The sequence below is a fragment of the Schistocerca serialis genome, chromosome 4 (assembly GCF_023864345.2).
Source record: "Schistocerca serialis cubense isolate TAMUIC-IGC-003099 chromosome 4, iqSchSeri2.2, whole genome shotgun sequence".
Classification (NCBI taxonomy): domain Eukaryota; kingdom Metazoa; phylum Arthropoda; class Insecta; order Orthoptera; family Acrididae; genus Schistocerca; species Schistocerca serialis.
The window spans coordinates 600863304-600884691 of NC_064641.1; the positions used below are offsets into that span (position 1 = coordinate 600863304).

At 38.4% G+C, this 21388-nt stretch overlaps 1 protein-coding gene across 1 annotated transcript in view; it reads left to right on the forward strand.

Moving 5' to 3' along the window:
* Positions 1 to 21388, forward strand: part of LOC126475380 (cyclic GMP-AMP synthase-like receptor) — a 268982-nt gene that overhangs the window by 67887 nt on the left and 179707 nt on the right. Inside the window, exons 2-3 of the mRNA XM_050103204.1 lie at positions 2348 to 2478; positions 12582 to 12749. Coding sequence (XP_049959161.1) covers positions 2368 to 2478; positions 12582 to 12749 — 279 coding nt within the window. The 5' untranslated portion in view covers positions 2348 to 2367. The remainder of the gene's footprint in view (positions 1 to 2347; positions 2479 to 12581; positions 12750 to 21388) is intronic.

Here is a 21388-nt window from a genome sequence, read left to right on the forward strand (position 1 = left end):
TTAAGTATTTATTTTATAATTTTTATTAATTTATTTAATTTTCAATTATTTTTGTGCTCCTTTTTATATTCATCCCTCTCTGCACCCCATTCTCCCTTTTTCCACATCTCCTTTATTCCTCAATTTGTACGACCAGACAAGAATTTGACCCAGTCCTGTTATTCTCATAAGAGGTGATAACTGTAATTCTTGGGTCTACTTGACCTGCCTCTCCTTTCTGACCTTCCCCAACCTATATCTCTTCACCACATGAGGAAGAAAATAACAGTTGCAAAAGCTCGGATAGTTTTTTGTTTTTCAGCAGTACATTTTGCCCTCTGTGATGACAAGAGCTAGCCAGTCACTATGTCTCCAAATTTTGTATGTCGCCAGGTTTATTACTGAATTACAGCACTCTAAAGATCCATTCAATGTAGTACTCATTTAGATCCATTGATTTGGTTGTTCTTTCTCACATTATGCATGTAGTCATTTCTTCTTTTTCTGTGACTTACAAATAATGTTTATAAGCATAGCTAATTTGTAGACATATTTGTAAGTTTTCCATTGTCCTGTAGTATTATGAGAAGCTCATGTTTCTTAACTGACTAGATTCTTATGTTTTGATTGAAAAGACCAAATGTATTATGATTGTTACCTTTGGTAGTGTGTGCTGCTGTTTTTAATTTCTTTACTGAGTGTTGCAACCATACCTGTAGTTTATTCGACACCTCTCTTTATCAGAAACAAATGAAAACATTACACGTAGGTTATGCCATGTTTGATGCTAAGTGGGGGAGTGGAATATCAGTCATACCCATATATAATTGCCCCACTATGGTGAGTGAGTCTTGAAACTCTGCATTTGCACATTCAACAGAAAGTTTACCCATATAGTTCAAAGAGTGACAACTTCTGCACTACCAAAGCTAATGATATCTCCTTCCCAGTAGGTTGCTTCAAAATATCATGTGTGGAAAAAATATAAGTTGGCCATTTCTTACCTCTATGTGGCAGTTTTCACATTTGTCCATTGTGGAAACATTTTTGCCAAGACATAATTTAGTGATGACTGTCAACAGGGAGTTACATGTATACAACTTTTTGCTGTTTTATTCAGTCAGAAATGACTGATTTATGATTTTTATTTTATGGAAGGTGCATGTGTATGTGATACACAAATAGTACTGAGTTCGCTAAATGTTTGGTTACTAAATATTTTTCAACAACAAAATGTGGTTCTCGTATGTAATATAACTGTTAATATCACAGTGACTGCCAGAGATTAAGTTAAATTGAAGTACATTGCTGTGGCTGCTTCTGCATATTAATGTGTAACTGGGTTGCCCTTCATGAGTGAAGTGGCAAAATGTTGTGTGAATGAATTAATGGAAGGAAGTTCTGCTGTTCCTGTTTGTTCTTATTCAGAATGTCCCTAATAAAGTTTGAAAATTTCTTTTTGTATGACTACTGCTGTTTTTAGCAGATGTCTGCTTATAACAGCCATACAGTGGGGCTGGGTTCAAATCCTCGATATGTCAAAGATGTCAGAGATTTTCTCTGCTTGGGGACTGGGCATTGTGTTAACATCATTACCATTTCATCATCGTCGATATGCATGTCGCCCAGTGATGTGTCAACTCAAAAAACGTGCAACTCGGCAGCTGAACCCCCCGGGTGGGGACTCCCAGTTTTTTGGAAGCTGAACATCGTAAACATTATCTTATTCAAATTTACAAGTCCTATTGTGCATGGAGCCACACTGTATTATCAGGCGAAATGAATTTGGTTCTTCCATGTGTTTCCGAATTGTTATTCATTTACTAATGTCATATCACCAATGTGAAGTGTTTTCTATTTATTCTCAGACTGCAAGTTGCATAGAAGAAATAACATTTTATTAGCCTTATAATAAGGTTTTCTCCCCACTCCTTTTAAGACTGGAACTGGGGAAGGATGACTGATTACATGCTTCTTTGAATGAGCGTTTACTACTGCAAATAGGATGTCATAGCTCCTGTTGTATCACTATGTTTTTCATTAATTTTGTGGAGTGGGGTTGTTAAACCATTTATTGAACAGTTCAGACATAGCCTGATTGCTTTGTGTGATGTGTCATAGCAAGTAATTCCAAAGGAATGGTGAGGTTGAGTAATAGCTTATTTTGTGTGATGTCCCAGCAAATTTTCAAAGAAACAGAGAGATTGATTAAGCTATGACCTTTGCCTTTATTTTTTTTTACTGTCTTAATTGTGACATTGCTGTGTGTTTGAACTGGGATGTAATTGGTGATAGGTTTTGTGTGTGCAAAACTGTGATGAGTAGTTGGTAATTTCTATACTGTAATAATTTCTTTCGTTCTGTTTAGGTCATTGGTTCATCTCTAGAATGGCTCCTTATAAATACAAGAATTTGGAAGATTCAATACAAAAAATTTTGAAAGGGACTGTGACACTTAGCGATGAAGAAAAGAAGAGATACAATAAATATCTGAAAGAGGTATTATTCCAAAGTGTTTTGCTATCACTGATTCATTTGTACTATTTCTACTCTCTTGTTCTGATTGTATTATATATAAAATATAAGTTAACAGTAACAAATAGTTCACATATATCAGTTTACAGATCTTTCATATTTCTCTGCAGCATTCCTTTGTAACAATGGGTTGCTCATCATCATATCTTAACAGACAGTAAATTAACATTCCTTTCAGTGGAAGCTGACAGCAGCTTGAGACCAATAAAAATGCTGAAACTTGGTATTTATCCATTGTTAGCAAAGAAGAGATTGAGCTTTAGCCACTCTTCTATAGGACACTGAACCGTAACATAAATCTGTCTTGTTATTCATTATCTGTAATGATAGCTCAGTGAGAATAAATTCATATTGGAGATGACACAACTTCTAACAAGTTAAAAAATCTGTGTACATTTTTTTATATGAACCTATGCATGTTTCAATGTATTGCATCAAAAGTGCATGAACACATGATATTGTGTATGGAACCGGGGACCTAGAAATGACGGAGAGGCTTCGTCCCCACCGTAGCCCGCAGTGGTTCACAACCCCACAACAGGCTACAGCAGTCCACTCACCCCTCCGCCAACCCACACTGAACCCAGGGTTATTGTGTGCTTTGGCCCCCAGTGGACCCCCCCCCCCCCCCCCTCCCGGGAACATCTCATACCAGATAAGTGTAACTCCAAATGTTTGCTTGGTAGAGTAATTATTGTGTACGCTTACGTGAAGACAGTGTATGTGCAGCAATTGCCGACATAGTGTAACTGAGGCAGAATGAGGGTACCAGTCTGCATTTGCCAAGGCAGATGGAAAACTTCCTTAAAAAGCATCCATAGGCTGGCCAGCATACCGGACCTTGACACTAATCCGCCGGGCAGATTCGTGCTGGGGACCAGCATGCCTTTCCACTTGGGAAGCAGAGCGTTAGACTGCATGGTTAGCTTGACGGGCAAACACATGATAGTTATTACATGTTATAGGAAAAGCCCTAATGGTTTGATGAAATATAAACTGATATTGATAGTGTATGTGTGAAGTGATAAAGCAATTGATTGCTAAGAACAATAAAAAGAAATCTGAATAAATGGTCAGTTTTTTTAGAGTTATAATTTTCTGAGAACCAAAGCGAACATCTTTAAAATCAGAAATTTATATTGACATTGGTTTCGTTGTTAGCTTTCCTCTTGTATTTATTGTCTCACTTGATGACTTCCTTACTTCTAAGTGCCTTTCTTTCCCAAAACTTTTCTATTCTTTCAATAGGGGAAAGAACGAAATTTACAAATTCACATTAATCTTGAAATGTTGTATATTGATGTGTAAGCTTCCCTACCATTGCAATTTGTGGATTGTTTGTTGTGTTTGCTGCCATATCCTTAAATCTGTCCAACATAATATTTTGGCATTCAAACTGGTAGCCAAGCCATCTTCAGTTCCAATCTGAACTTCTGAGAAATCATATCTGTCACACTTTACAGATTGTGCCAGAAGGTGTCACTGCTGTCCCATAGCAGAATGCATATGCAACGCTACCTGTGTCAAATGAGCAATATTTCACAATCCAAACAATTGCCATTGTGATAAACTGCTCTCTTGTGTTACAGGCATTGTGAGCCAATATGTATTAACGTGCTGTTTGCACACTACTTAAGAGGAATCTATTCTCTCTGTCAATCCTGTTATCTGCTAATATAATCTCTATTGTGTTGTTAATGTCAAAGTCTCAATATCAAGACATGCTAGCAACTGTATGTGTGTCCTCATATTTTAGCCATGCTTCGTGGCTAAACAGAGCTCAGCCACTTTGGTTTTGTGTACTTTTTGAAACCCTATGTGGTGATAATGTTCCATAAACATGCCTCACACATTGAAATGAGCACCACTGCTAGTGGGTAATGTTTTTCCGAGAGAAGGAGTAGTTACCAAATTGCTTTGAGAAGATAAGGATTTTGTTACTATACCAGTGCTCCTTTAATGTGTATGTTACACTGATCAGCTGAAGCATTACAATCAGCTCCAAAATAGCCTGTTGGTCCACCATGGAAAGCAATAAAGCAGTGATTCTGTGTCATGTGGATTCATCAGGTCCTTGGTAGGTTTCTGGAGATATGTGGCACAAGATGTTTATACATTAGTCGCTCAATTTCAGTAGGTTACAGGTCACTAATTTAGGGGCTCAGGGCTTGTGCCCAGTGGTGTCCCAGGCTTTTTACATTGGATTCAGATCAGACAAATTTGATGGCCAAGGCAACAGATTGGTGTTTACTGTCATGCTTCTCAAACCACTGTAGCTTGTAGCTTTGCCTTGTGCTGTGGACAGTCATGCTGCTGGAAGATGTTTTGCATCTGGGAAGTCTTCAAACTTAAAAGGATGCAGATGGTCTGCAGCAGTACTCATGCAGCCCACTGTTGTCATGCTGCTTTCAGTTACCACAATAGGTCCTCTGGATGCCCAGGGGGATGTCCCCACAGCAAAATGCTGCCCTACCAGTCTCCGTCTGTGGCACAGTGTATATTTTGAGCAGCCATTTGCCTGGAAGGTGGGGTATCAGAATACACCCATTGACTTATTGCAGCAGGAAACATGAGTCATCTGACCAGGAATTACATTTTCATTGATCCTTGGTCCAGTCTTGATGATTCTGAGACTTCTACCATCGTAATTGATTTGATGATTGGGCCAACATGGTAACACTTAGGAGTCATCTGCTATGGAGCTCTATGTCCAGCAATGTGCACTTAATGGTGCACTCAAAACACTAGTGCCTGCACCAGCATTGTACTCTGTCATCAGATCTATACTGCGTACCAAGTAAGCTTCCAATCTCCACATTCTGTGCAGAGGTGTAGATGTCAAAAACCTTGTGGTTTCACCACTCTTCAACTGCTTTCCACATATAACCACAACACTTGCATGCAGGCAGCTGACCAGCTTTGCAAGGTGTTTGTTCCAAAGTGTTGAGCCATAACAATCTGCCCTTTGTCAGATTTGCTCATATCAGTGAATTACCCTATTTGCAACCCATACCACTGCTAGAAAGATTTTTCATTCATCACTGGTACACTTATACATTTCCTTACCTTGCCATGTGCCTACAACACCACCCTGTGTCATTAAGTTTCACAGTGGGCAGGAGTCAAAATGCTTTAGCTCATCAGTGCATGTTAGGAGAATGGTTTGTTTACTTGATGACCCTGGTTATTGAAAATTACTGAGCAATACCACTGTTAGGATAAGAGCTAAGAGCACCTCACTTCTGAAAAAGAGCACGTTGCCTTAAAATGTGATCAAAAAAATTCATCTGGGAGTGACTGTTACAGGAGTGACTGTTACACAGTTCCACCAATGTTATATGGTTAAAATCCAAAAACAAGGAGTACCAATATGACCCATTCGCAACACTCTGGGTGCAACCACCTAAACCTTTGTGAATTATTAGTGGTGGTTCTTTGACCTTTTATCAGAAAATATGTTGACCATTTTTATAACTCACTAGAATTTGTATGGTGGCTAAAATCCTTGTTCTTGAGTGTATCAGATCATCTGGTTAGCTTTATTGTTATGTTTCTTTTTATGTGTGTTTCACATGAAGAATTCTTGACCTTAATCAGTGAAAAATTGGATGTAAAAATGATGAAGCTCAATCTTCATGTGCTGACTTCCATGGCCTTTTAATTTAATGATCAGGTTTTTGAGCAGATAAATGGAATGGTTGTCGAGAGTTCTTTATCATCCACAGTTGCGAACTTCTTTACAGAAGATTTTGAGGATAGGGTTCTGAGGACAGCAGGTTGGAAACTAACCTTTTTTTAGGCACATGGATGACACCTTCATGGTTTGGCCACACGATGCCTCTTTATCAGTTGCAGGAACACTTTAATTCTCTTCATCACAGCATTAAGTTCACAATGGAAGTTCAAACTGATGGAACATTCCCTTTCTTTGGGTTTTTTGCACACACCAGCTGTTATCTGCTTGCAGTGAGATGCCATGCTATGAATCAGTGCAATGGGCTCCTTGAGATGCTAGCTTGAAGAACATGTGTCATCAATGATACTGACAGTTTGTGTGAAAAAAATAAGCACCTAAAGTCTACACTGAAGCAGAATGATTTCCCTAATAAACAGATTTGATGCATCTCATAGTTTGGACCCTACCTGAAGCACAGGAAGCGGAATGTAAACCAGTTGCTTTCCTTCTTTGTGCTCTCCAAAACTGGGACAATTTTAAAAAGATTTAACATTAGGATACTGTTCCATACTCCAGCCCAGATTAGGACTTGGATCAGGCTCTATTAAAGATGATTTGGAACTTAGCATACCTGGCATGTACAAAATTCCATGTTCTTGTAGCAAAGTTTAAAAAGACCAAATTACTTGTGTGGCCCATAGCAAGTGCATTGTTCAGCAACCAGATAAATTTGCAATGGCCAAACACTGTTTAACTGAGAGACACTGGATTAAATGTGAGGGTGCCCAGATAGTTGCTGCTGTGTCCTTGTATTAAGAATGTGTCCTTGAAGAGGTGGTAGGGTTATCAGATAAACATTGTAGTCTCAAGCTGGAAAGTAGATATTAGTACTTGTGGGCAGAATGCGTAAGTGAATAGTCACCAAAACATACTCTTAAGTGCCAAACAAAGCTCAGCACAGGCAGCCTAATACAGTCCAACAAAAAATATAAAGTTGTCTTCATATGTGTGGGGGCAACATTCTGTATGCAGCAAATTAATGAAAGAAGGAACATTACGGGAACAATAAAAAGTTTTTTGCAGGATCCGAGGTAGTGATAAGTGAAATTGTACACCGAATGACAGAGAGTGGCGGCTACATAAACAGGGTAAACAACTGTGTTTGAGATCAGTGTGACACTGTGTAGTGTTCTTAGACCTAAAAACAATTGTAAAAATTTTTATGGCATAGGATGTTCTACACTTGAATAGATTGGGCTCTAAAACTTGTAGTAATGTTTCATGAAGACATGTGAAATTATAATTATTAAAATAAGAGAAACTATTGTTTGTTGAAAAGGGAGAAAATTTGAATGTGTATGTGGGAGTAATGGTAACATTAAAGGATTCAGAATATATTTATTTATTTATTTTGCCATCCATGGACATTTTAAAATGTATGGATGTTGTCAGTTTGTGTACATTCATATAATTTATACAGTTTGTTGTTACATGTAGTTAAACATTGTGACATACAAGTTATTTACAATCATTTTTGCTCCTTATCAAAATGTTACATATAGTTAAATATTGTGAAACAAGGTTATTTACAGTCATTTTGTACTCAGGAATTGACTTATAGAGTAAAAGCAGTGTTCCTGCATAAAAAATTTAATATTATTCCTAAAGCAGTACATGATATCTGTTTCTTTTATTTTCTGCAGCAGTTTATATTACACCTTCATACAAGAAGCTATTTTGAGTCTTATGAAAACTGCTATTTGTGTTATAATTTTCTGTATTTTTCTTGATGTACACTATGGTTTGGAATATAAATTCACAAGGAACAGTTAGAATTTCTAACATTTTGAAAATTTCTCTGCAGTGGCCTGCTTACTGATTTTCATTATAATTCTTACTGCTCTCTTTTGCATTTTAAATACTGTTTGTAAATTATGAGCACAGTTTCACCAGAAAATAATACCATAACTGATTGTTGAATGAACATACTAAAGTATACAGTTCTCAAACATTCATTACTGCATGCGGATACAAGGACTGTGAGTGCATAACGTGTTGTGGATATCTTTTTTGAGAGTTTCACAGCATGTTCATTCCACTTCATTTGGCTGTCAATGTGCAACCCTAAGAATTTTGTTGTAGGTACATCATCTATGGAGATGTTATCTAGTTTTAAATTTAAGGGACTCTGTTTTCTGTTCATTCTAAAGCATATTGTATTTGTTTTCTTTATGTTGAGAGTTACTTTGTTTTCCTGATACCATTTGTCAACATCCCTCAGCACTTCAGTAGAATTCTCCAGCATTTGTGCTGGTGTCTTACAGGTGATACCTATGTTGCTGTCATCAGTAAACAATATCTTCTCTCCAAGGGAAATCATTCATATATGCCAGAAACAATACTGGGCCCAGTACACTTCCTTGAGGAACCCCAATATTGATATATTGTGGATCAGATATATGTTTCTCAATGTACTTTGATCCACTGGAGACATGTGTGATCTCTACTGACTGTACTTTGTTTTCTAGATATAAACAAAACCATTTGAGTACCACTCCCCTTACTTCAAGTGCCTCTAACTTATGTGACAGCTTCTGGTGGTCATCTGTATCAAATTCCATAGACAAGTCTAGGAAGGCCAGTTACATAGCTGTTCTGATCTAGTGCTTCTAAAACTGTTTTTGTAAATTATGCTATTGCAGATTCTGTACCTCCACCAGGCCTGAAACCATGCTGGTCATTGCAGAGGAGGTTGAATTTACTTAGATAGCTCATAAGCCTGTTAAGAAAAATTGTAGGGCAAGAGCATAGAGGTGGCTTCAGGAGGAGAATTTTAAGGAAAGAAATAGAATTCAGCACCTAAATTGAGGGAAAAGGACCTAATATGCTGATACATGTTGAATTCTGGCTAGCATGGGATATTATGGACAGGAAGTTTTGTAGAGGATGACATGGATTCAGAAGTGATAGAGGGACCAGAGGTGGTGGGGTATTTGTTTTAGTGCATGAAGCATGTACATGCCAACTGACGTTTGGTGATAAAGGCAATGAAATCTTTGAGGTATGGATCAGTACTTGTAGAGGGGAAAGTCAGGTGTAGCAGAATGTGTAAAGTGGGAAATGGTGTGAAATTGTAGGTGAGAAATTGTTGGATTGTGGGTACTTGGCTGAAAAGAAGGTTAGAAGTGAAATTATAGGGTGAGACCTAAAGATGCAAAGATGCCAGAACTACACTGGGAAGGAAAGGTGAACTCACTTGTATATAATGAACTTCTAGCAAACAAGATGAGTTAGGAAGGGGGCTATGAACAGTTTGTTACAGGAAATACATGGGATGATAATTAACCAAACGTTTTTTGTGATAAAACTTGGTGGAATATAGCAAAAAAAAAGTATGTAATGTAATGAAGATCATAAGTGACGATTAGGCTGTCGCAGGTGATGTATGCCTGGAGAGCACAAAAAAGTTATTTCAGTATATCACAAAGCAAATGTGGGAGAAATAGAAAAGTATTTATTTGAGATATTCAATCAGTGACTAAATATAGTAAAAGACATGAACTCAGTGCCATCAGATTTGAAGTACATTTTACTGGAATGCAAAGAAAAGCATATTCCATGAAAAGTCATAAAGCAATCATCAGACACAGTTTATTTCACTAGGGCAGTGAGAATAATAAAAAGGAATGTGAGAATGCAGCAGTATAAGATCAAGAAGGGAAAGGATAGCATGACTTTCTGGAAGCCCTAAAGAAGGAGTTAGATCAAGTTAAGAGAGAAGCAAAGAAAAATTATCTGGAGTAGCTGATTGTAGCATGGTAGGTTTGCCAAGAGAAATGAAGAATGTTTGGATATTTAAGAGGCCATGAAGGAACACAAAGGATAGTTTCAAATATTCAAGCAGTGAACAAAATACTGCCAAAGGATGAAGAAAAAGCAGACTATCTAACCAGGAATACAGTAGTATAGTGGGTATAGGGCAGGAACAAGGAAAGGATGTAATCAAAGGGTTCATGTTTAATAACAGGGAAATATAAATATAACAGTAGCTATAAAAGCAACAGGACTAGGGATGGAAAGAATATATGGAGAAATATTAAAAATCATAGGATGGAACATTGTGTCTTACTTAAGATTCCTATTTGGTATCTAAGTAAGTAATATTGTGTTCCCAGGTGAGTGGAAAGCAGCAGTGGTAACCTACCTATACATACATAAATTAAAGCCCCATGGTGTGTTCCCTCTATTTTTTGGCTAATCTCAGGAAATATTGTAGGGATTTTGATCCGATTGTGACTAACAGATAGACTAATTCATAAGGAAGGTTTATGTATATAATTTATAAATAATTCATGGACATTGGCTGAACTATGATGAATTATTGACATTTACCCTCCTCTCTCCCACCAGGCCTCCCCATCATAATTAAAACATAGTGCTGCAGCCAACATGACTCTAGAGGGCATGAAGCTTGACCAAAACCACTGCTGGCCCTGCCTGGTGGTGTAATGGTAAAGCACATGCCTGGATATTAAAAGGTTGTGGAACTGAATCCTTGGTGGGCCACTCATTTCTCGCTATCCATTTCAACATCTATTCACCTATCAATGATCTGGGGGTTTGCCAGAAATGAAACACAGTTCAGGTCCCACTTTAACCCATAACCCCCTTTCCCCAGTTCAATAACTGATTAGGAACATATAGATTGCTGAAGTGATGTCCCACTGATATACTTGCTCTAGGCCATTGAGCCACATGAAATTATTATTACCAGGATCCATGCATATATTCCCCTTATATACATAATATAAATTAAAATTCTTTGCTACTTTTTTTACATCTGTATGTGCAGGCTAATCTCAGCAACTACTGTAGGAATTTTGACACTGATGCCAGGCTGCCACTGAAGTCGACAAGTTCTGTGGACGAACTAATGTTATGTATTCCACATTTAATTTGTGTTTGAAATGACATCTCATGGCAATGATAGGAACTGTGAGCTATTTCACTGCTAGTAGCTGTGGGAGCAGGGCCCATCAGTGATTTTCAGCTAATGGTCAACTCTTACAGCCAATATCTATATTACTAAATGGCTATCCCAGTTGAAGGTACAAGATTCATGGTTTATGTTGCAGGTTGCATATCTAACAGATTCCAGGGGCAACAAATATTTGATTTTCAGTATTTTGCATAATTATTGACCAAATTAAAAATTTAAAATGCTATCATAATCTACTCATTAAGAGGTGCAATCTTAAGTTAAAGTTTTAATGCAGTAAGAAGACACATATTACAGTTAGAAACTCTGCATATGTCTTAAGGCAGCATAACTGATGGTGTGCAAATTCCTAAACTATATTCATTCAGTATCTGACAATGAGAGTGCTTAGTGTCTTGCAACAAACTTAACCCATGATTTCAAACTTTCACAAAACTCTGTCTTGCTGACACCCCCCACAAAACGATGGCATGAAAACAGTTTTTTTCTTCCTATACTTTTGCTGTTTGTGCAATAAAGCTCCTGCACCAAGGATGATGTTTTAATTTATTACTTCTTTATTACTAACTCTAGTCACAATACATTTTGCAGATGGTATCTGCACATGCTGCTGAATGTACCTGCAAAATTATATAATTTGATCGCACGTAGTACAGGAGCTATGTTATCATAAGCACTGAGGTGCATGAAAAACTAGCTTTTGCTTTAAACAGGGTGCGAGGTACTCAGACTATACTCATCCATTGTGTGATAATTATCACACTTAGTGATTTCCAACAAACTTTATACATTCATTTCAAACCTGTTCTAAGTTTTCTCTTGCTTAAATGCTGAATGTCAAATGATTGACACAATAAGTCATTTGTAAAATAATCAGATGTTTGAAGCCATTTTATTCAAGTGAGTTTGATTCCTTTAAAAATCAGTGGGCCAGTCCTCCCTGCCAACAAATGAGTGGTGCTTGTCTTTACCAATCACATGTTGTTGAGAATGCATAGGAAGACATATGACAAAGACTGGTCACTGATGGAGTATATAAGGGAAGGAAATATCATCAGTACAAAATTAGGTTGAAGTCATGGAACAATAAATACTTGTAAGTTGTTAGAGGAGTAAAGGAATAGAGGAATTGCCAGAGGCCCTAAGTCCATTCCCAAAAAATGTCACTGAATGTAAATACCTGTCTCAAAACTGGAAAAACACCAAAGATTATGGACTATAGGAGAAGGGTAAATTTATGCAAAGTAAAAATGTCCTGTTCATCACCTTGGCAAAAGACATATTTGTGAAAAGCTGAAAAAAATTATTTACCTTGTCTTAAAGGGTTTGTGGTGCAAAATCCATTGCTTCCAAAATCTAAATTGAAAAATTAATGAAGTCTCTTCCTTGCAGATTTTTGATGTGCTGGAAAATGAAATGAAGAAAGACCCAGCTTTTAATGCACTTTTTCGACAGAAACAGTATGTTGGAAGCTTTTATGAAAATATGAAAATTGATATGCCTGATGAATTTGATATTAATTTTGAATTGTGTCTTCCATCATACATTGGCTTTGTGGAGGTAAGTGGGATGCATGAACAACTAGATAATATCTATTCATAGCTATTAACATGCTAAAGTCTGGGAGTATATCTTATCAATAATGAGAGCAAACCAAAGGGAAATGTTGCATTAATAATCAGTGGAATAGTGCTGTGTGGGAAAAGTTCACTTCATTATGAATTAGGTTAGTAACTGTGTTGCCTAGAATGGTTTCAATTGTTCCGTTACTCAAAGTAAAAGGCTGCACCATGTCACCATGTACATGAACATACTGATTTGGATTCCTTTCAATGCTGTGATGAACCATTGTCACTGCACACTGTGGTCAGTTAAGTTCATATGTGTGAAGAACATAATCCAAATCCCATTTTTTTGATAGTTCTTTTGAAACTTACCATTAGCAAGCTCCTTCTTTTCCTGTCTTGAGTTCAATAATAAGAATTATTAGAATTAGTGGTGGCCACTTGGGGTGGCAAATCGACGGGGGAAGCCAAATACAAGATTTGTATTCAGTGTATATTACAGTTAATAATTAAAACTTACACAGGTGAAAGTGTAAAAGTGAAAAGGGGTCTCTGTGATGTGGCAGGTAAAATGTGCCACTTGATGTATATCCAGGAGGGGTGCCCTGCAGGCAGCACTGGCTGCCGCTACTAATTGTGGTACATCCTGTATAGAAAACTTAAGAGTTGTTATGCCTCTGTACATCCTGTATAGAAAACTTAAGAGTTGTTATGCCTCTGGGGATGTTGTCACCTATTTTGCTATCTGCGAAAATAATTTTCCAAGAAATTTTGTCAAGAAGATTTCCAGAGGAAATACAGCAGGTAAACCTCAGCATGCTGCTATATGGTTCCATGGGCCTCCTTGGTTAACAAAGAACGAAACACAATGACCATGATTTTTACAGATGAAGGACCTATCCTTGCCAGCAAAGAAGAAATTAACAGACTATGTCTTCATGATAAAAAGACAACATTCCCTATTTTGATAGTTTCAAAGTATAGTAACTACTGTACTAGAAACTGTTGTGAGTCTCAGTCTGAGTACTTTTCCTTAAATAGCATATAATGGAAGAAAACAGGACAACATCAGATTTACAAGAATTGCTTACTGGATTCACGTTGTCCAAGAGCATTTTGCAGTTGAACTGCATGCTTTGTGCAACAACTTGCCTGTGCCACAAAATTCTAAGATAGCTCATTTCAACCCATTTTTGGTAATGGTCTTATGTGTCTCACTGCCTACCTTGCAAAATAGTGAAAGCTCATTTTGCTCAACAAACAGAAGCTCCATTTCCAACTGAATGGGTCTTACCATTGAAACCATTTGAAGTCACAGGCATCAGATTTGCTGGCCTGTTATAGATCAGAAAAGAATGTAATCTGAAGAAAAAATATATTATTGTATTCATGTGCACCACACAAGTCCTGCACTTTGAACTATGGCCATATATCAGCTGACAGATTTCTTCAAGGCCCACAAAGATTTGTTGGAAGACAAGGAGTGTCCAATGTGATTTATTCTGACAATGCTACTACCTTCCACTCCATGCACACAAACAGCTCAAGGAGCTCTGGCGAGCTCTCACGGCAAGCAAGACTCACAAGTGCCTCATCCATAAAGCTGTCACATGGAAATATATCATTGCACACCTGCCTCGGTGTGAGGAGTGTCTGGGTAAGATCTGTCCAGTCAAATGCTGACTGAGGAAGGTTTTTGGACAGTTACAGTTGGACAAAGAAGAACTCAACACCTACCTGGTCAGCATAGAAGCAGCACTAAATTCAAGATCAATTATGCAAGAGGGAGAGGAATCTGCACACGCAATGCTTGCGCATGTCCTTGCAGGTTAGCAACTCATACCACTGCTCACAGATCCATAACCACCAGCAAGAAAGGACTAAGGAGTTTCAATGACAGCAGACACTTTTGGAACAGGTGGAAGAAAGAGTACTTGATCCTGCTCAAAAACTTTCATGAAGCTCATCAACCAATGACAGGTTCAGGAAGACTCCAGCTGGGTAATGTTGTTGTTCTACAGGAAGATGTTCATCCATGCCACATCTGCAGGAAGGCGTAAGTAGAAGATCTATATGAGGGAAAAGATGGGAAGGTGTGAACTGTAACCTTACAAACTTGGGAAGGCCCATAATCTCATGTCCTCTGTACCAGGTCATTCCTCCATATGTTGACCGGGGTTGGGAGGATGTTGCAAGTTGACACTTGCAGTTGTAGACCATCTGACAATATTAATTATCCATGACCTGATCTGTTGTATATTCCCTGATTCACATTCCTCTGTGAGAAATAAATCAACTACATACTGGAATCATAATGGTGTGTGTCTCTAATATAATTGATGTCAAGCATTAAACACCAGAATCTCTCCATTCTAATGGCCAACAAATAATAGACAACAAACACATATATGATATATTTAATAAACACTTTTCTGGTATAGCCAGCAGTCTTTCAACTGGCCACTCTCCACCACAAAATCCTTCCCTCTACATTGTACAGGATATGAGAATTCAGTTTTCTGACACCTGAAACTTTGAGAGAGGTTCTGCTTATTATTAAGAACATGAAAATTTCCTCTCGTGACCTGCTGATATAGTGTGACACATGGAGCCCTAGCTTTTGACACAGGGAGGTGAGCCAGACCCAGGCTGATCATGATCATGATGGGCTGATACAATGGCCAGCCTTCATTGTTCATAGTTTTCCATGCATGTTTAGGCAATTGCCCATCTGCTCCCAAAAGTCCATATTGGAGTATATGGTACAATAACAGATGAAATATGGTAACACACAGAACACAGTTTACACAATTCTCAGACAGATGGAGCACATGACTCCCCTCCCTTAGGTTACTCTGATGACTGTGACATCAGGAAGGATACAACCCCAAAAATTAAATAATAAAATTAAACCTGCCAAATTGTGTAAAAGCAAACCCTATACTAGACAGACAAATGCTAAGGAGAATAACAAAATAATCGTCTTGTCTTGCCTTGATGGTCAATCTCTCAAAACGTCAAAGTTAGTTCCATTACACAGGAAAGGGGGCCAGCATGAAGTCAAAACCTATCACCCTATCTCCTTCCACCCAGGTATGTCCAAAGTATATATATCATGTATACATCAATAATGACCTTTCTTGAAAGTAACTCCCTACTAACAGCACAGCAGTTTTTCTTTTAGTGAAATAAATCCACCAATGAGGCTCTCTTTTCATTTAATGACCAGATAGCATATGCATTTCATGAAGAACACTATGCTTCTGAACTTTTTTTTAATCTTACAAATGCGTTTAATCTAGTTGGTCACATCCTGCTACAGTGCAAACCAAGAGCAGTCTGTAAAGAGTGGCTTTAGTCATATTTATCAGAATGAGAGAAGCAGATAGAAATAGCAACATACAGTGAAAGAAAAACTCATTCAGATATAATATCAGTCAACTCAGATATCCCACGTGGCTTAATCTTAGGCCCTGTCCACTCTCGCTTTTTATTAATGATCTTCCAAAACACCTGTCATCTTCATTATCTACTGATGGTACAAACCTCCTCTCCTGTGACATCTCATCACAGCAGATGAGAGCTAGCTTAATTGACAGCAGCGAAAGACTCCTGTTCTGACTCTGTGATAAAAACCTCTTAGTTATTTAATATGGTGTAACTGAATTTGCATCCTTAGGTAGTGTCAACCCTGTTGGAGGTAGAGGAGCAAATGTAGGATTGTCAGGGTGGACATTGTGACCTCCTCATCCTGAGCGGTAAGCAAATTAAAAAATGCTCATGTTGCAACCAGACATATATGGTACTCCAGTGTTCAAGGTCCAGGTCCATGTCCTGAGGGCAGGATATCTACATCTACATCTACATCCATACTCCACAGGCCACCTGACGGTGTGTGGCGGAGGGTACCTTGAGTACCTCTATCGGTTCTCCCCTCTATTCCAGTCTCGTATTGTTCGTGGAAAGAAGGATTGTCCGTATGCTTCTGTGTGGGCTCTAATCTCTCTGATTTTATCCTCATGGTCTCTTTGCGAGATATACGTAGGAGGGAGCAATATACTGCCTGACTCTTCAGTAAAGGTATGTTCTCGAAACTTTAACTGAGCTACTGAGTGTCTCTCCTGCAGAGTCTTCCACTGGAGTTTATCTATCATCTCCATAACACTTTCGCGATTACTAAATGATCCTGTAACGAAGCGCGCTGCTCTCCATTGGATCTTCTCTATCTCTTCTATCAACCCTATCTGGTACGGATCCCACACTGCTGAGCAGTATTCAAGCAGTGGGCAAACAAGTGTACTGTAACCTACTTCCTTTGTTTTCGGATTGCATTTCCTTAGGATTCTTCCAATGTATCTGTCTGGCATCTGCTTTACCAATGATCAACTTTATATGATCATTCCATTTTAAATCACTCCTAATGTGTACTCCCAGATAATTTATGGAATTAACTGCTTCCAGTTGCTGACCTGCTATTTTGTAGCTAAATGATAAGGGATATATCTTTCTATGTATTCACAGCACATTACACTTGTCTACATTGAGATTCAATTGCCATTCCCTGCACCATGCGTCAATTCGTTGCAGATCCTCCTGCATTTCAGTACAATTTTCCATTGTTACAACCTCTCGATACACCACAGCATCATCTGCAAAAAGCCTCAGTGAACTTCTGATGTCATCCACAAGGTCATTTATGTATATTGTGGATAGCAACGGTCCTATGACACTCCGCTGCGGCACACCTGAAATCACTCTTACTTTGGAAGACTTCTCTCCATTGAGAATGACATGCTGCGTTCTGTTATCTAGGAACTCTTTAATCCAATCACACAATTGGTCTGATAGCCCATATGCTCTTACTTTGTTCATTAAATGACTGTGGGGAACTGTATCGAACACCTTACGGAAGTCAAGATACATGGCATCTACCTGTGAACCCATGTTTATGGCCCTCTGAGTCTCGTGGACGAATAGCGTGAGCTGGGTTTCACACGACCGTCTTTTTTGAAACCCATGCTGATTCCTACAGAGTAGATTTCTAGTCTCCAGAAAAGTCATCATACTCGGACATAATACGTGTTCCAAAACTCTACAACTGATAGACGTTAGAGTTATAGGTCTATAGTTCTGCACATCTGTTCGACGTCCCTTCTTGAAAATGTGGATGACCTGTGCCCTTTTCCAATCCTTTGGAACGCTATGCTCTAGAGACCTACGGTACACCGCTGCAAGTAGGGGGGCAAGTTCCTTCACGTACTCTGTGTAAAATCGAACTGGTATCCCATGAGGTCCAGCGGCCTTTCCTCTTTTGAGCGATTTTAATTGATTCTCTATCCCTATGTCACCTATTCCGATATCTACCATTTTGTCATCTGTGCGACAATCTAGAGAAGGAACTACAGTGCAGTCTTCCTCTGTGAAACAGCTTTGGAAAAAGACATTTAGTATTTCAGCCTTTAGTCTGTCATCCTCTGTTTCAGTACCATTTTGGTCACAGAGTGTCTGGACATTTTGTTTTGATCCACCTACCACTTTGACCAAAATTTCTTAGGATTTTCTGCGAAGTCAGTACATAGAACTTTACTTTCAAATTCATTGAATGCCTCTTGCATAGCCCTCCTCACACCACATTTCGCTTCACGTAATTTTTGTTTGTCTGCAAGGCTTTGGCTATGTTTATGTTTGCTGTGAAGTTCCCTTTGCTTCTGCAGCAGTTTTCTAACTCGGTTTTTGTACCATGGTGGCTCTTTTCCACCTCTTACGATCTTGCTTGGCACATACTTATCTAACACATATTGTATGATGGTTTTGAACTTTGTCCACTGATCCTCAACACTATCTGTGCTTGAGATAATACTTTTGTGTTGGGCCATCAGGTACTCTGTAATCTGCTTTTTGTCACTTTTGCTAAACAGAAAAATCTTTCTACCTTTTTTAATATTTCTATTTACAGCTGAAATCATTGATGTAGTAACCACTTTATGATCGCTGATTCCCTGTTCTGCGATAACTGTTTCAAATAGTTTGGGTCTGTTTGTCACCAGAAGGTCTAATATGTTATCGCCACGAGTCGGTTCTCTGTTTAACTGCTCAAGGTAGTTTTCAGATAAAGCGTTTAAAAAAATTTCACTTGATTCCTTGTCCCTGCCACCCATTATGAACGTTTGAGTCTCCCAGTCTATATCTGGCAAATTAAAATCTCCACCTAGAACTATAACATGGTGGGGAAATCTACTCGAAATATTTTCCAAATTATCCTTCAGATGCTCAGCCACAACAGCTGCTGAGCCAGGGGGCCTATAGAGACATCCAATTACCATGTCTGAGCCTGCTTTAACCGTGACCTTCACCCAAATTATTTTCCATTTCGGATCTCCGTCAATTTCCTTCGATACTATTATATATATATGTCAGATCCATGGTCCTCAGTGACAGGGTCCCAGCTGTGGACAGTGCAGATGTATCAAAGCAGCGCATTCTATCAGAGTAGGCAGCTCGGCAGCAGCTGACCACTTAGTCAGTACTGGTAATGCAACCGTACTTCACAGCCAGATGATGGATATGTGGTGTTACTAGCTCCTGGCAATGGCTTGCAGCAGAGGCGGTGTCATTCAGGACCCTAAAACTGGCCTCTGATATCTGGCTGGCAGTATCTGGTGACAATCAGTCACTAAGTGAGTGGTAGCTAAAAGGTCCCCAGTTCAGTCTTCAGGACCATCAGTGCTAAATACAGGACTGTATGGGTTTTGATCTCATTGAATGATGATGTCTAATGTGAATGGCTGCATGGGGGGATGATGATTGAGTGAAGGTGTTTTTCTGGACCATATTTCAGTAGTCTTTTACACTGGTTGCTGACCCAATAATCTTTGCTTGCTGGGCAGGCGCTATTTATATGTGCCCTCATCCAGTGTGTTGTAGTGTACAGGCCCCAGGTGGCATACAGTCATAACACTGAAGTGGCATCCCAGATTTCAGTAACACTGCTGTTTGCCAAAAAAAGGCCATCCCTATCTGCTGAGGCCTGGCAAGTGGCATAATGCTGAACCAGCTGCCTGCAGTAAGCTACGGCACTTGTGCAGTCAGAGGAGCTGGCTAATAGTGTTAGAGCCCATATGGTATTATGCCCACACAAGAAACATACAACACATACAGAACCATTAGTCACAAACAATGAAGTTATTAATTACATCAGCGGGACTAAATTATGTGTCCTGTGGACAGCTAACCCACTAGAGAGAAATGTCCACAGAGATAGACAGAGAACAAGATGAGTAGCCTTTGCTGTGCCTTTAGAGTTCTGTGTGAAATGTGTAACTTGATTGCCATTAAAAATGTGTACTTTGCTCTGATTAACTCACTCATTTAATGTAGCATTCCTTTTTGGGGTTAGGAGACAAGAAAATATTTGTCATATCAAGACGATAATATTCTGGCTCGGGCTGCCGGAGTTGGTGGTTATGTGTGGATGAGGTATGCTTGCTTGTGTTCATCAATGGTATGTGTTTCTCTTTTGCTGATTAAGGATATGGGTTTTGTTTCATAATATGATTGCTATCATGTGCACTCACCAAACCAATCTTCATAGAACTGGTATTAGTACCTGTACAATGCATATGCATCTTAGGTACTGTTTAATTTGTAAATAAGAATCTCCATATCTGTGGAACAAACATCAATGTGCCTGGTCACCACACTCATGCTAGTAGTAACATTCGTTTGATAAACCAGAGACTGAGTATATGCCTTGACAGCATGAAGCACATAGGCAGCATTACTAAAAGAAACTGTCTTGACCAGTCAAAAATAATAACATCTTCAGGAATAATGTTACCAGTGTAATGTTCTAGCACTGTTTATATTCTGTTGTTGAAATCAAGGAGTCCAGTCCATGTCAAATTTAACTTTAATTTTGTCCACAGTGTAATGATCTTGAATTTTATGGTAGTTAACTTATGCTGATATATGTGGTTTGACCTCTGCAGCACATGTATATGTAAATACTATAATAATGAAATGAAAAGATATGTGTACTTCGTCTTTACAATGCATGTATATTTTAAGAAATGTAACCACAAGGTATAAATTTCTTCAACAATTCCTATAGCTTTAATTTCACACTATATGAAGAAAATGATTTTGTGGAGAAATAAATAACATAAACAAATATTTGGCAATCAAATGAAAGTGTTATTTTGTCATTTAGTTGAATTACAATAAATTTTGCTACATTACAATGAGTTTACATAATTTATTACAGTGTAAATTATTTAGGTTGTTTTATCTCTCAAAATCATATTTTCTGTTACAAGACAAGCTTTGGACCGAAAAAATGCATGTGCATTTGGTACTTCATCAACACACTGTGCCAGTCTCTGTTATAATATCTAGCTGCAACAATTACATTTCACTACAAAAATTAAACATCAAAAGCACGTTAGGAATTAAAGAGCTGTTTTAGTCATTTAACCCACACCAGAGCTCTTCTATTAAACATCTCACATTACTGTGACCTTCCACAATGATCGTTTGTGAACCAGGTAATTAGTGCTTTGAATAAACTGTACAAGAAAATCTAAATGAAATTGGGAAACAACTGATTGTAAGTAAATTGCTCAGTGAAATAGAAAA